This window comes from Copadichromis virginalis, linkage group LG19 (assembly GCF_057382275.1).
Source record: "Copadichromis virginalis isolate Kocher_CV1m ecotype Utaka linkage group LG19, C_Virginalis_male_GT1.1, whole genome shotgun sequence".
In the NCBI taxonomy this organism is placed as follows: Eukaryota; Metazoa; Chordata; class Actinopteri; order Cichliformes; family Cichlidae; genus Copadichromis; species Copadichromis virginalis.
The window spans coordinates 10,273,874-10,290,623 of record NC_140636.1 but is presented as its reverse complement, the minus strand read 5'-3'; the positions used below and the strand labels follow the sequence as shown (position 1 = coordinate 10,290,623).

The 16,750-nt window shown below is 42.5% G+C and overlaps 1 protein-coding gene across 1 annotated transcript in view; it reads left to right on the top strand.

Annotated features, from left to right (window-relative positions):
• Window positions 1-16,750, top strand: part of brf1a (BRF1 general transcription factor IIIB subunit a) — a 126,240-nt gene that overhangs the window by 9,266 nt on the left and 100,224 nt on the right. The window contains exons 4-6 of the mRNA XM_085442575.1: window positions 5,940-6,113; window positions 11,115-11,146; window positions 16,265-16,337. Of these exons, the coding sequence (XP_085298701.1) occupies window positions 5,940-6,113; window positions 11,115-11,146; window positions 16,265-16,337 (279 nt within the window). The remainder of the gene's footprint in view (window positions 1-5,939; window positions 6,114-11,114; window positions 11,147-16,264; window positions 16,338-16,750) is intronic.

The following is a 16,750-nucleotide window of genomic DNA, read 5'->3' as shown; positions in this document are numbered from 1 at the left end:
TGGTCAATTATCTATATATGTTTGATTTTAAGTTATTTAGAGTCCTTTATATTATAAGGTGAAGACCCTGCCATAATATAGAGAAACTGAAAACCCCAACAATCAGATGACCCCCTGTTAGCAGCACTTGATGACAGTGGGAAGGAAGAACACCCTTTTAACAGGAAGAAACCTCCGGCAGAACTAGGCTCTGGGAGGGGCGGGGCCATCTGCTGTGACTGTTAGGGAAGGAAGACGGGACAAAGACATAGTGTGGACATTAGTTGGGATGATCACCTTTATTCTTCAGCACATTCTGAGCTCTCTACAGCAGCTTGATATTTTTCTGAGTAGTCTTCAGCTGTCAGGCTTCTTGAAGGAATTCAGAGCTCTTCTTTGGATGTTGGCTGCCTTTTGTTTTGTTCGCTGTCAAGATGTTCCCACACTGCGGAGGCTGATAGTGATAGTGTTCCAAATGTGTGTTTTTCTATGTAAATACTCTTTTACTGTGTTGCAAGTGTGTTTGGGTTTGTTTTCATGTTTTGGCTTCAGCACACCAAGTTGGCTTTTATGTGAATATTCTTTATTTCCAGTTTGAGTCACACCTCGTCACTTTTTTCCACTAGTTAGCTTGTAGTTACTGAGTGGTGCCTTCCATGCAAACTACATGTGGCAGCGCTAATCTGCTAGCAACAAAAAGCAATCACAAGAAGGTTTTTGGTGCAGCACCCTCTTTGGAACCAATTTCCTCCAATGACAGCCAGTAACCACTGACCAGCATGTGTGGGAATACATTTTCCTTGTGCAACTGGTAGTTGTATCACTTCACAACTCTTGAGCAATGTGAGGATGGTGTCACGTGAGAAACCTCCATACAGCCAATCAACAGGAGAAAAACTAGCAAAAAAAGAGATTTAGAAAACTAGAAAAGGGCGATTAGATGGATCAGATCCCTTGTTGTTATATTCTTGAACCTTTCGTGTCTGATTGTAACAACGATGCAGGCCAGTTCTAAAAAAGTCAATCTGCCATTAATGAACTCTTCATTCATTCAGACTGTCTGTACTTCAGCATCGCACGTCCAGTCACATTTTCTGCCTTCTTCTTCCTTTACTGCAAACACCGTGTTTGGTTTAATACGGCTGTCAGTGAGACACTGAAAGATTTAACTGGCCTATATCTCCTCCACTTTGTTGAGCGGTGTACATGTTCGTCTTTGCTGTCCTTATCTTACCTCTTTAAAAAGAAAAACAGACTGGAGTGCATTTATAGCTCCCTGGATGGTTCCATCAGATGTATGTGTAAATGCCACTCTCCTTCAGGGTGTCCCAGTTTGTGTCGGTGTGAATGTTATAAGGTGGTGTTTGGGGGTTTGAGCTGAAGAGTGAGGTAAAGGCCAGTAATCTAACTTTAACCTGTGAGGAAGAGCTCTAATTAAAGCTGCATCCTGAGACTCTGTCCTACTTATCTGTGACGCAAACTTGGTTGGAGAGGATGGCAGTGAACATTTTCGCAAAGGATGCAACAACTTCAGTGCCTTATTCTTCCCTTTTTTAAAACCTTGTATTGGGGGGCAGCCCCCATTTTAAAAATATTTTGGTTCCAAACTGTTTATCACAGGGATTGTGGGATTTTGAGGACACTCGGGCCTAATGTTAGCTAATAACAAGCTGCTGTTGTTGCTTTTCAGGTGTCCAGAGACTGGAGGATTGCATGTCTGATCTGCTGATGATAAGTGATTGCGACAATATCAGGAATAAATAAACATGTTTATGCATGTTTTCAGGTGTAAACATAATGTTGTACTGTGGACATTTATCTGCTTTCTGTGCAGAGTTTTTGTTTCCTGTTCTCATGCTGTCCTCTATAGCCCAGCATGAGCAGAGGTCTCTTTTTTTCCTCTTGCACTTTCCCATTGTAGTGTACATTTCAGTGTTTTTTTTTTTTCTGTAATGCAACCGTTCTCTGACTTGTATCCCCATGTGATGTCTGTGTTGTGTGTGTGTGTGTGTGTGTGTGTGTGTGTGTGTGTGTGTGTGTGTGTGTGTGTGTGTGTGTATGGTCGGGGGGGCAGGTTCATTCCACTGCAGGGCAACCTGCCACTTGAACTTGTGTTAGAGCCCTGACAAGTTCAGGAGGTGAGGCTTTAGGTCAGGAGGAAGAGGTGCAACTGAGAGAGGAGAGAAAACGGCGAATGTTAAATGGTCACAGTTTGAAAGAGCGATTTGTGACTGTGATTTGTTTCTAACCACATATGTAACATGTTTTATGTATGTCGGGGCAACATGGTGACTTTCACAAACTGGTGCTCACTCGATTATTTCGAAGTTCATGAGAATGTGTGAATTTGTCTTCCAACAAATTGATGTGTAATTGCACTAATCACTGTATATTTTTGAGTACTTTTTTCACTGTTAAATAACTTAGGCTAACTATCCTATAACTCTACTGTTACCTTTAATTAGATGTAAAATGAACCATCATAGTCGGAGAAGCTGTTTTACCTGTTTTGGCTGTCTGTCCACTTATGTCCACTAATTACTTACTGTGGCGTTAATCATCCGTTCCTGTATGTGAACACAGTTAACTGTGACTCAGCGCTCAGCGGTTGGTCTAACCTTTCTCCTCATACTTGCCCTCTATCTGTGAATAAACAGGGCTCTCCACATCTGTGCAAACACAGCTTTAGAGAGCAGCTACCTACACCCGATTATCTATTCTGTGGACAACAATTGGCATCTTAACAATAGGATGGTGCTTTGGCGATGTAGTAAAAGACTTCCTCCCACCCCGGCTGTCGCATTTATCTTGTAGAAAACTTTGTCCTGACAGTAACGTTACAGTTCTCTCCATGTCGTAAAGTAAACATTTAAACATCATTTAATTATGTAAAATAAGAAACTTGGTGATCAAAATTTGACCCTTTTTCCCGCCACAGTTCTATAACACTGTAATGAAATGAAACAAACGTCTCTGTCAGGCCTCTAAGCAGAGCTGTTGCAGTTACATGTGAGCGTCTTAATCCAGGAGCTCACATAGAGACAAACATACTGCATTTATTGCATATGAATTGTAGGAGGATTAGTCAAATAATAGGAGAAGACGTATAACCCAGGATTATTCATTCTACCGGATTTACTAAGGCCACAACAATCAATTTTGTGCATAAAATTCTCTGCTGCCAAACTAGCACGTACAGTTTTATTAGAGCTGGTGACGCAAGAGATCAAGACCACAAACACTCATCCAGACGTGGTTTAGGCTGACGGCGATGGGGTATGCGTATGTCTGACGAGCTCGTGTTGACATAGGCTGGAGCAGTACGATGAGACACGATGAGCCGAGTCTCTCACATTCCCAGACACCCAACTCAGTTTAGTAGGTTACACACATCTGGTTGCGTGCATGAGAATGTTTGACATGTGGAGTTTATCTAAGGTCACGAACTCACAGAAATGCATTGCAGCACTGTAATTATAAAGTCTCTCTGGAGCCTCCACCTGTGGCTACACCTGTACTGGTCCGTGCAGTGAGCTGTGGAAAACGTGTTTTTTCTGTTATTTGCGTGTAAAGATGTGGTTATGCAGGTCTTTGTGTGCCCATTTACATTTGCACACGTGTGTATAATGAAATCCGTCTGCCTCTCTACAGGTGTGTGTGCCCCGACATGCTTGTAGATGATGCTGGGCATAAAGTGATGCTTGTGTAATTACCACCATACTGATGTAGCAAACTGCTAACAGAATGCTTTTTTTATTGCTCTGAACATGGACTGTTGTTTTACTGTCTGATGGGTTGTTTAGTTTTCCTATAGGAGGTAATTCAATTCAATTTTATTTATATAGCACCAAATCATAACAGTCATCTCAAGATGCTTTAAACTTAAAAAACGCTACAATAATAGAGAGAATCAGATGATCCCCTTTGAGCAAGAACTTGGCGACAGTAGGATTAAAACAGGAAGAAACCTTCATCAGAGCCAGGCTCAGGTCAGCCATCTGCCCCGAGCGCTTGGGGCTGATGTGAGGAAGACGGAACAAACAACACCTTGTACTACTGGGGGAGGCTGTTCCCTAAAGGATTATTATTGCCATATAGGGTTCTGCTTGGATTTATCATATACGGTATAGTGGATGGATCTAGCGTCTGTGACGTCACCCATTGATTTGCAAAGTCCTGTTATGGAGCCTTGAGCTGAGCATTTTTTCTCTTGCCATGTTTTTCAAAAAAAAATTTTTTTATATCCTGGATGTCCTTAAAATGCTTGTCACAAAGGTCGTCCATATGGACAGCTGCAAATTTAGGTCGAGTTTGAAAGAGTTGATTTTGGAGCTTCTTTCTTGGCCGGCACTTTCAGTCCATGGAATTTCTGGGTTTTTCCTGAACATTATAAACAACTTCCTCTAATCTGAGGCTGGCAGTTTGGGTTCATCCAGACGTTGGCAAAGTGGTGACACATCTGAGTAACTTGCACTTATATACAGTTGTTTAAACTGATCTAGGAATCTGAAGTTGTTTAGAGATGGCTCGAGAGATCTTTGTGTAAATCTACAGTTCGCTTTCTTAGATCTTGATTGAGTTCCTTGGACTTTCTCATTGTTCCCTGCATTGGTCCAGTGAATGCTGTCAAACAAATCTGATTCATTCTGGTGAAGATAAACTACCAGTTGTTGTCAATTACAATCACAATTATGATCAAAAGGTAACACAAAGTTAACACTGAGCCTCATTAAGATAAGAAACCGTAGAACCTTGAACACCGCTTAAAATATTTAAGTGAATGTATGTACAGTATATATTTAAAGGCATCAAAGATGTATGCCGTGCAATTATTCCATCCTGGTAAAATAAAAGTCCAGAGAAATCATGAAAAGCCCAAATGACCATGGAATTCAGGCCCATGTTGAGTTGCTAGAGAAAGTTGATGACAGTTGCTGAGCTTAAGCAACTGTGGGCAAAATAACTCCTGGTGATGCACAGTGGGTAAATTCTGAATTAAACTTTTCTAGTTGTTGAGGCAAGTGACTGAAGGGTTTATGGGCTCAGTGTATCACTGATTGACATATTCCAGCATGGTATATTCATTAGAGAGGTACTGAGGCAATAGGAGCTTGGTATGAGCATCAGCCACAGAATGATGCATGACAGATGAATAGCTTTCTGTGTGTACGCCACTTTAGAATGACCAAAATGTAAAAAAATGAACATAATGTTCTGTTAAATATGATTAAATGAGTGAGTGAGCCTTTAAAATCATCAGGAATGGAGCCGATGGACTTTTTGCCCATAGTCTCCTGTAAAAGAATGGAAGGTTTGGGCACCATTGTTGTCTTTACTTTTTAGATCTGGGAGTTATATCCGGCTTTAAACTGGGTCTGATTGGTATACTTTATTGTTTTTGGTTGAATGGATGCTGGAGTGTGTTACTGTTTTTGGATGATGCCCTTAATTGTAACAGCTTTCTGAATTTTTTTTCCAGAAGACGCCGAAGCGATTTTTGCTGTCATAATAAACCTAAAATGAGGCAAGTATGGAGGGCATGTTTTTCTTTGGATGTGATGGTTTGCTTCTTAAACACATCCACAGAAAAGAAACTAACTCTCCACGTGTCCATCTCTCACTTACATTTCAACTAAATCTTCTTGGATAGTCATAGATGATATATGTCAGATTTCTTTGGAAAAAATCACTTGGACTTCCATGAAATTCTCCCTGTAAATTTATTGAATCACATGTCGTCATCATCAGGTCAAAGCTTCCAATATGCAAGAATTATTTTCCATGACAGCTTCTGGGCGCACTCATGCAGGCAGGAGACAAACCTTGCAGTCACACGCTGAGCTCTCCCCTGAAACTTGTTTTTCTTCTTTTCTGTATCGATCCTAAAAGTCTGCAGGTTGCAGAACTCTTGTACTTTTCTTTGTTTCTGTGAGCTGATGTCTGTCTGTTTGTGTCCCCAGCGAAACAGCACATCAACATCGTGGGGAACCAGCTACAGATGAACCAGCACCATATGGACACAGCTTTGAACTTCTACAAGATGGCACTCATCAAACACCTGACCCGTGGCCGCAAAGCCTCCCACGTCATCGCCGCCTGCATCTACATGGTCTGCCGAACCGAGGGAACGCCGCGTATCCTTTCTGCTCAGAATAATAAGATAAAATGTCCAGCATAGGTTCCTTTTACATATCCTGCTCGACTGCATTATTTCACTTGTCTAAATGTTTTTATGGAGCATTTGCAAAGAAAATACATCTGGATATAAGAGCAAAATAATGATTAAGTATCAGCAAATTGAAGGTCTTTGCCCGTGTTTATATGAAAGTCACCCTCTGAATGGCCTACCATGGCGATGCTGTGCTTCATCCTGTTTTATGGATGAAGCTTGCCTTCACAGCTCTGTCCCTTCTTAGAAGAAACACACAAAACATATTTTTCTGCATGCCTCTTACTGCTTGTGTTACGTGTCCGCGGTGCCATATATCTGGCATCTTTTAAGCGATTGTCTCATGGCAAACAGATATGTGTCCCTCTTTCGCAACAGAAAATAGTTCTCGGTCTCACCACTCAATACACCATCTGCCTTAAACATCAGCTTTGTAGTTTTGTTTGCTAGCTGACTTTCTAGACTGTAAGTGTGTCTGTCTGATGTGTAGGGTCAAGGAATGCAAATTAGCATGACTCCGAGAGCCAAAATTGAGAGATTAATGGGAACTACATCAGGCTGAGTTGAACTAGAATGATAAATTTGAAGTGTGTCAAGCTGGCAAGTTAGCCATCTGCCTGTGTGTTGGTTTAAATGAATGTAATGAAGAATGCTCTCTGAGGGGAAGCCTGATCAAAGAAGTTTCCTCCATAACCGAGCTGCTTTTCCTGCATGCACCAGGGAACCCTTTCCTTTCTATTGCGCTCCTCCTGCAGCGGTTGAGCAGATGTTCAGTATTAGCTGAGACAAAGTTGCAAGTTAAATTTGCAAACCCGCCTTTTATACCGATGGAGGGTGGCACAATAAAGCCAGCAGGTTGCTTTTGATGTGAGCCTGCGGAGGCCGGGCCGCCTGTCACCGCCTTTCTAAATGTTTCATACAGCGCTAACGGCAGCTTATTGAAGTCGAGAGTGATGTGTCATCATCGGGATAATGGGACTTTTTGGTTCATCCTTTTTTCATAAGCACAGAAGCTCTTTATTTATTTATTTTCTGCTCTCAGTGTGGGTTCACTCCTGACTCACTTCACCTCCGAGGGTGATTGCGTTATGTAACTGCTGCACAGAACGGCCGCGATAGGTTTGCCTAATGAAAAGAGGCGAGCAGGGTGTAATGCATTCCTGCTGCATTGTTTGCTGGGCTTTTGTGTTTGTGTGTGTGCGCGCGTGTTGGCGCAGGCCTGTCTGTTTGTGCATGTTTTGAAGAGTGTCACTGGGGTAAAAATAGCTCCGCTCGCTTCCTTTTCCACAGCTGGGTGATTCTGTAATGTTGTCGCAGGGGAGGATGAGGACAAAGACGGAAGGAGAAGGAGAGTGGGGTAAAAAAGGGAAACATCCGTCAAACCTGGGGTTTAATTTACGAGGAGCGGCCACACTGTTGGGATCATTCATCCATTTTCAGACGCTCACCGATCGTTCATGTGTTGTGAATTTTCTATTTGTCTTTCTGATCTTCCTTCAATACATTCTTTCTATTTTCAGTTTTCCTGCTGTCTCATAATTCTGTAGTTTCCCATAAACTTCTTGTTTATGTTATGCTTCTTCTTCACTGTGGTGAATCATCTGCCTCCATCTCATCCTATGCTTAGCATCCTGTTGTGCTCTCAGTATATCCATGACCCTTCTCTGTCTTCTACTTTTCCTCCTGCCTGTAAGATCCATCTTTGACATCTTTTGTCCAGTTATATCCACTGTCCCTCCTCTGCATGTGTCCAATCCATCTTGACCTTGGATCTTTAGCCTTGTCTCTTGGTTCTGTATGATGTCACTGAGAAGGGACGTGCCTAACAGAGCGATCTGCGAGTAGAAGAAAGCTACTTTAAGGGAGGATGGCCTTACATACGGTTGGCATTAAAATGGCTTGCTTCTGACGGTGGATGAACTGGAGTCTTGCACTAAGGACCAGGTTTTTACTGAAATAAAACAAAAACAAGGTTTTAAATGATAAAATTATACAGAATTTATTTAAGCCTTTTACCATCATTAACTTCTTTCACTGCAGCTGAATACAGTCTCTTCTTACATGTTGATGGACCTCTGAGTGTGTCCTTCTGAGAGTGGCCACACTCAGAAAGTAGGGCAATTACTCTGCAGCCACAGCCGCCTCCTGGCTGCATCACACCGCCTCTCTGATCTCGCTCCAGAAACTTTGGGTCTTTTTACCTCTTTTAAGGCGGTCTGTCCTCAAAACTGCTCGGACTGTTATTTTTGGAAATGGTACCTGGTGTGATCATTTTTTTGCCAGATAATTACAGTTAGAGACACACAAACGGGCGGTCATTTCCATAAAGCGTCTGGTGTGAAACAGCAACAACAGCCTTTACCTGTTTTATTTTGCACAGCAGTCTACTCAGTTCTTTTGGTTTTGCAGGGCATCTCATGTCCAAACCACGCGCATTAATCTGTTGCTCCTCCACTCTCTTGGTGTTTCAGGCTTTCAGCAGGTTTTTGTAGCTGAGATTTGTTCCCATTCAGCCACAGGGGCAATAATGGGGTCCAACAGTGATGTTGGCTGATGAGGTCTGACTCACAGCTTGTGCTCCAGTTCATCCCAAAGGTGCTGATTGATTGAGGTCAGGGCAAAGTGGGAAAACCTTTTCTTTATGGACCTGTCTTTAAGCTTTGGTGTCGTTGTTGAGTTTAAAAATAACACTGAATTGATCGGCCAGGGTTTATGTCCCCCACCCCAACCCAAGGTATCTCAACTTCTCAATTTCATAGTTAAACATCAGGTCTGAGGGCTGCAAATTTAGAGGCAAAATGCATTAAGAAGAATTATTGACCAGCATTAACAGGAATGGCTGCTGCAATCAAATGCTGTTTAATATAAGTACGGACTTGTGACTGATGTGAAATATTATAAGAGCCACTAAGATGTGTAACGGGGGAGGAGGGGGGAGATCAGAGGATTAAATATCTCCTGCTGTTGTATAAGATCTAAGTAGCCCCCTCACCCCACGGTCCAGATGTGTTGAAGGACCTGCTGCTCTTTATTTTCCTGATTAATGGAATCATCTGCACTTTCCAGACGGGATGTGCCGGGATTATCTTTTTGCATTTCATCTGCACTGCTGCTAATTCCATTGTGCGGTCTTTTTCAGAGGAGCCCCGCTAATCCACATAGGCAGCCTGGAGACAGGTGCACCTGTCGCCATAGAGACCAGTGTGTTCAAGCTGGTCGGGCACTGGGAGGACAAGCTATCCAGACCCTGGTCAGGCATGTTGTGTCTTTTTGTCAGGCCTATTGGGCGATCGTGGCTCAAGAGTTGGCAGTTCGTCTTGTAATCAGAAGGTTGGCAGGTCGAGCCCCGGCTTGGACAGTCTCGGTCGTTGACACTTCACCTACCGCCTACTGGTGATGGCCAGAGGGGCCGATGGCGCGATATGGCAGCCTCGCCTCTGTCAGTCTGCCCCAGGGCAGCTGTGGCTACAACTGTAGCTGCCTCCACCAGTGTGTGAATGAATGAATAGTGAAATTGTAAAAGTGCTTTAAGGGTCTCGAAAAGCGCTATATAAATGCAATCCCTTATTATTGTTGTTGAAGAGTCGCCTGGTTAAAAGTGACACTTAGGTGTCATTTGATTTGTGTTCACTGAATTTTAATTTGGTCGTTAAGGTTATGCTGGTGCCCTCTGAGCATGTGCAAAGTCATACAATCAGGAAATCTACCTGCGCTTAGTTTCGTGGGTGGGTAGGGGGGGGGGATCTATAAAACTGTCTTTATATTCATAGTACTGTGCAAAACTCTTGAACCACCCATCATTTCTTTACATTTCAGGAGGATGGGGACTAGGTGTAGTTAAAAAGCTCAAAAATACACATTTATAAGACAAAAATAGAGTTTCTGTAATTCAGACAAGCTTGAAAATCATGAAAATGGTTCTTCGGGCTTCCTAGAGGGTGCTGGCTACCTTTTTATTTGTTCTGTTAAAATGATTCCACACTGCCACAGTGATGTTGGGCTCTGGGCTCTGGTGAGTTTTGCTGTGTTATTTTGTTCTATCCAGGTTGGCTTTCAGTGCATTAGCACTGGTTTGGGATCATTGTCATCCTGAAAAACAAAGTTGTCATTCAGATGCTATTAGATGGTATCTGATGGATCTCATCTGCATTAATAATTACAGAAGTTTTGTCATGAGCTCCAGCACCAGACTGAAATATAGACCCAAACCATGACAGAGCTTCTACCGTGTTTTACAGATGGCTGTAGCCTGCTGATGGCTGTCCTGTCTCTTTCCTTCATGTATATTGAAGTTAATTTGAAGCAAAAAATCTCATTTTTGTTCATCACAAATTGGACATTTTTGCCACAGATTTTCATTCCAGTTCTTGTGTAATTTTGATTGCTTCATTTCTTTCTTTACGAATTACTTTGACAGCCATCCTTTTACTGAGACCCTTTCTGATGAGGCTTCAGCAAACGGTAGATGAATCAACTGAAAGGCCAAATGCATCTGTCAGGATATGACATGATTTCAAATACTGTTTATCTGCCCTAAAGAGATTTTTAGGACTGCAGAAAATACTAACATGTTGGTGTTTACCAAAGAAACAGTAACAAAGTGTCATTTAACCTCAGCTCTTTGCTAAATATGCTGTTATATGTAGATAAAACTCTGGCTCATCCACTGAGTACATAACTTTTTGTTTGTTTGTTTGTTTGTTTGTTTGTTTTATGCTTGAATGACTCAGAGGTCAATCTTTTAAGTTGCTTAACAAACATTTTGAAATGTAATGTACAAGGACTTGAGTGAAAATGAGTGGGAAAAACAGCCGACGTCAAAAGTAAAGACCTTCAGAGAACCTGGAGAACTGTTGTTCAAGATCACCTAAAAACGATGACAGCCTGGCTCTTCTTCTGTTTGACTGTTTGGAAAAATACAAATCATGACCTGAACATTTAGTGTCCTTGACCTGGTTTTTCTCAGACATGCTCTTGGACCTCAGTGATATTCTGCAGGTAAGTTTTACTACGTCTATATTGGATGATTGATTGATTTGTTTTGGGTTTTTTTCATATTATCAGTGAATTCTTTGGTCTTTAGAACAAAATAGGGTAAAAATGTCCACATCAGTTCGATTTAAACTCTGAGTTGATTAGACTGGTTATATTAGACCATATTTCTTGTATTCTTTCATGAAATCTGCTGTAAATCCCTATTAAAAACTGTTAGAATGAAATAACTTGGATAAAAATGTCTTTCTCACTTTGATGCGTCTTAAGGCCCAACCCTGTTCAAGCAAACCAATTAAACACACTACCTTCTACCACTCCTCCCATAGTGCAGGTCTCCCTAGCTGCTCCTGCACTCACGCTTTCCCTCGTGTGATTAAATCTTTCTCGTCTGCATGTGTATAAATTTAGTAAGCCCTCCATTTGTCTGCGTATTTAATTCACAGTGAGTCAGGGGTGTGGTGTTGGTGAGGATGGGACATTTCTCACAGTCACAGCTGGTCGGGGGCTTTTATTTTTATACACCCAGCTGTCCTGGAGGAGCCGTCCACCCCTCCCCCACCACCAGCACCACCCTGGCATTTGGGGGTTGGGAATGGATTTGTATTGGATTTTAGGTGGGTGGGGTTGTGGGGTTATTAATGCTGAGAAATGTGGCTGTAGCTGCTGCTGCTGGGGCGGTGGGGTGTGTTCTACTCTACCAATCACTTTTTATGGATCCACACCCAGACCACTTGGTCTTCCTAGCATTGTTTGGGTGAATGGTCAGCTTTGTCTGTCTTAGGCTGTTTTCTCAAAGCTGCTTAAACGGAGAGACTCCATTGCTGAGGGTCGGATCGATACCAGCTGCCTTTGCATCCAGCTGACGTTATGGCAGTTTAGCATGTTGGTCATTAATTGAGTGGTTCAGATGTTTCTTTCATGTGAGAGCTATATCTTTGCACACATGCAGAGTTTTGTGCAACAGGTGCTTTGGGTGGTGACCTCCGCACTATTTGGATGCTTCGTCAGTCTTTGGGGGAGTGTCACCACACCAGATGTTTGCCAGTTGGTGGTAACATGAAATTGAATCATTCCTGATCCCAGTGAGTGTTGTTCTTCATGAACAAATGCATTTGAGTTGCTAGTCTGGCTTTTGGCCCTCAGGGCTACAGGGACGCAGACAAAGATGATCCTTTGAGTGCTTTTTAGGATGCTGTGGGTTGTCATATATTTATTGTCTTATAGACCAATCAGGCAGAACATTCTGTACACTTGCGTAATATTATGTTGGCCCACATTTTGCTGCCAAAACAGTCCTGAACCATCAAGACATGGACTCCACTGGACCCCTGAAGGTGCGAGCCTCACATGTCCAGGGTCACCACTGTTCCTTCCTTGGATCGCTTATTGATAGATACTGACCTCTGCAGACTGGGAACCCCCAGCTGCAGTTTTTGAGATGCTCTGACCCAGCCGCCTGGCCATCACAATTTGGTCCTCGTCAAACTCGCTTAAATCCTTACGCTTCCCTATTTTTCCTGCTTCTGAGGACTAACTCCCCCCCTAATATATCCCACTGACTAACAGGTGGCATAATGAAGAGATAATCCGTGTTATTCACTTTACCTGTGAGTGCTCAAAATGTTATGTTTGATTGGTTTCAGCTGCTAAACTTTGTGCTAAGATTTCAGTCTGGGATCCTGGTTAACAATCGGTTTGGGATCATTAAGCAAACTTGCCATTTGCCCAGTTCCATTGTTTGTGGTATAAAGACATGCAGACCTGCTGACAGCAGCTGTTTGCCTTTGTAGCTTTCAACTTTATCAAAGAGCTGTTTATCCTCAGGCTTGTCAGAGGAGCTGCCTTCAGTCATACGAACCACATCAGGAGCTCTTTAATTGAAAGCTGTTCCCCTCTAAAGCCCCAATCACTGTGTCCACCTGTTGAACTGTGACGTATCAGGTAACCACGCAGTAGTTTTGATTGTGGGGTGCTGGGGGTTGAACTTTGACCGTGGAAAGTTTGATTTAACGCTTCGATGGAGAGGAGATTGTTTACTCCTCAGGTTCTCAGGTTCAGCCACTGCTGAACTTTAAAGTCTCAGGCGTGACTCGAATGTATCGTTCAGACCACATGAGTGAATGTCACTTGTCTGTGATGACTGTTTACATCACGATGTTCTGCGTAATAGACGATTGACAGTTCTAACACTTATTTTTAGGATATATCTGCATCTTGTGCATCATACAGAACAAAGTTTCCAAAATTGCGTGAAATGTTTGCAATCTCTTCGTTCTTTTTCATTCTTCAACAGATTATAGAAACAGTGTGACTCTCGGTTCCTGTCTTACAGTGCAGCGTGTACACATTGTAAAAATAATTGTGCTTTTCAGCCACCTCGAGACTTCTGATTAATTAAAAGTTTTAATAAAGTGGCAAATCCAGCAAGCAAGTATAATTAGGCAAAAACAAACTACTTTATGAGTCCAGCTGAAATTGAGAGTGCCTCCGGTAATAAATCTCTCTGCACAGGAACACGGTGCACAGCTCCAATCAGGGGACGGGGGTCTGAAAACTGTGATAGATGTGTACAGCGGGCAGTTTGGGTCACGAGTTTCCATTTTTGCTTCTAAAAATGACCTGTTCGGCACGGTGTTATTACATGCACAAAAACAGGACCCAGATATAAAATATAAACTTGTGAGCTTTTGTCAATCACAACAAGAAATAGCAATGATGTATTGAGCTTGCAAACAGCTGGTTATTTGTAGTTTTTCTGTATCCAGTAGAAAAACAATATTTGATGAAGATACATCCTTATATTGACACTCTGTTAGCTCCGGTTTTAATGTTTTCCAGCTCCGGAGAAAAACGCCTGTTCTTAAGGTGCTAAAGCTTCACCAGCTCTTCTCTAACTCTGATTGGTGTTTGGTGCTGGGCAGATCAAGCACACTGTGTTTTTGTGCTGTTTATGTCATCATTGAAATGAGGTTGGCTCCTTACTGTTTCATATTCTTGTGCAGATTACTCTGAGGAGTCGGTGTGACTCTGTATATCGTAGTATTAATGATGGCGAAGATGGCGTTTTATCAGTCACACAGTGGTGACTGCACTTGTTCCACTTCCTCCTGCTCCTCTATTTCTGCTTTCATGTAGAAATTCCTCGCTGGAATCAACTTCCCAGAATAGCAAAGCAGCATCTGCCCCTGCTCGACACCAGGGGAGGCCTTGAGCAAGAGTCCGTCTGTCTGTTCCTAAAACCTCCTCGTTTTACTCCCCCCTCCCCGTGTTCTCGGGAGAGTTGGTCTGAAGGAATGACAGAGAAGTGACCCGAGTTCACGACCTGATCCTGCAGCTTTCACTGCCGCCTCCTTCAAATTTCAGCCAGAGCAGAATTTAATTCCAGGCTGCAGTGCTGTTAATTCGTTAAGAGATGATAGATGTGCAGCCTCGTGGCTTTGTTATGCAACAGTATCCATCATCAGATCCTTTCAGATAAAGTAGGGGGTGGGTGGGGGCACCCCCAACCCCCTTTTTTTTAACTGCTGAGCCTTCTGGAGATGTTGTGGGGTCAAACACAATGAAACATCTGTGATGGGAGGTTCCTGTGAGATAACCCTGATGACACACAGCACCATTCACCTCCTGTTACCTCTCTTCCTTTGACAAACCTGGTTTCTAGTTTGCTGCTCAGCCTAGTTTTAACCGCACAAGGGATTTCTTATCAGATCCTCTTCCAGAAAGTTTGAATAGGAAAATGCATCAGCCCCAGTTTATCAAGCATCAAGCACTGATTTTTGCAGTCCAGTGACCGGCAAGTTTACTTATTCAATAACGTAGAACACAATTGACACAAAACTAGTTGTATGGTTTTAACAAGTAAGATATACTTCATATTTTATGACTTTCACTTGTTAGGTGAATGTGTAAAGATCCCAGGAGGAGACACAAATCCCTGGAGTTTTCCTCCCCTCACCCACAACTGGTTGCAGCAGACACTCCAGCCTGAGCCTGGTTCTGCAGGATGTTTCTTCCTATTGAAAGGGAGTTTTTCCTTCCCACTGTCACCAACTGCTTGCTCACAGAGGTTGTTTGTTGGTGTTTTTGCTGTGTTATCGGGTTTCTACCTTACAATACACAGCATTGTGAGGCAACTGTTGTCTCGTGAGAATTGTTTGGGGACGGGAAATGACTGGTCGGACTTTGTGTTGTGTTGTCCTCCACTGCTGCAAATCATGTTAAAGTACTTATACGCACACTCTAAGTTCTGCATCGTATGCTTGTGCTCATCTACGCAGGTCTGCTTTCACACAGTGCTGCAGAGAAACATGCAAACACAACTTTTCAAAGTGACACAAGTGATGCAGCCTTAAAAAATAAAAGTTGGCCAGAATAAAATGACAAAATTCACTAGATTAGGGTTTATACAAATTATTTATGGATTCGTGTCAGTTTTGATGCAAAAAAAGGTAAAATTTTTATCTTCACATGATTTATTTTGGCTGCCAATCAGTTCAGATGCCAAAGATGGTCAATTTACTGTCATTTAAAACAAAGATGAACAGCAAATCGTCACATTTGAGAAGCTGAAACAAGTCTGCTACCAGCAGTTGCCTTCACTTTAACATGAACCAGTCAGATTATTCAGTTGTTGTGCTTTATTTGTAAATCTAGAAGTCTCTAAGGGGCTTTCTTAATCATCAGTGACGAAGATATTTAAGTTGCTTTTAAAATTCGATGAGTTCATCACAACAAGCTAAAGCGCCACTATTTTCTGGGCTGTTCAGAGTGAGGAAAAGTCAGGACTGTCCGGACCGAGCAGAGAAACCAAAACATGCGGGCACAGCGAGTGCAGCTGCAGGTGTTTTCATTAGAGATGAGTCTACAGTTCCAAATCACAGACATATTGAAGCGTGATGTTCTGCAACCTTCAGCTCAATTATGTAACCAGAACACTTGTCCCGCCGGTGATGCAACGGCCTTATTTCATATCCTGATAGTGTGCTTAATCGCACTCTACTATAATTCTTTAAGTGGCTTTGAATGGATTTAATGGCTCCTGGACTCAATAGATACACTTTTCCTGGCAGTGCGAGGTACTTTACGTCTGCTGAATAACATCCTGGGTTGTCTCATCCACAGGTGAACGTCTACGTGTTGGGAAGAACGTTTCTCGTTCTGGCCAGAGAACTTTGCATCAACGCTCCTGCTATAGGTATTTGAGCTCCACTTTACTCTGTTTACTGTGAGTCGTGTTATAAAAAGGCTGAATCAGGTGTGTCATACCTTTCACATATTGTAAAAACCAGAAATGTTCACTATAGATTTAATAACAGGGAAAAGAAGCTGGAGGATGTCTGCTGGTAAATTATTAAAGAAGTTTAAATCCCCTCAAATGAAAAGCTGTATACACTCATTTATCCCTTCATGCAGTATACCTGTTGAACTTCTCTGTAGCGCATGGCAATCATAGCCAATCATATAACAGCAACTCGCTGCATTTATGTTAGGCAGCTCAGATTTACAGAATGGTCCAAACGTAGGAAAATGTCTAGATAGCAGCAGATCTCTGGGCAAAAATGCCTCGTTGATGTCAAAAAGGACAGCTAGACTTCTTCACGCTGATAG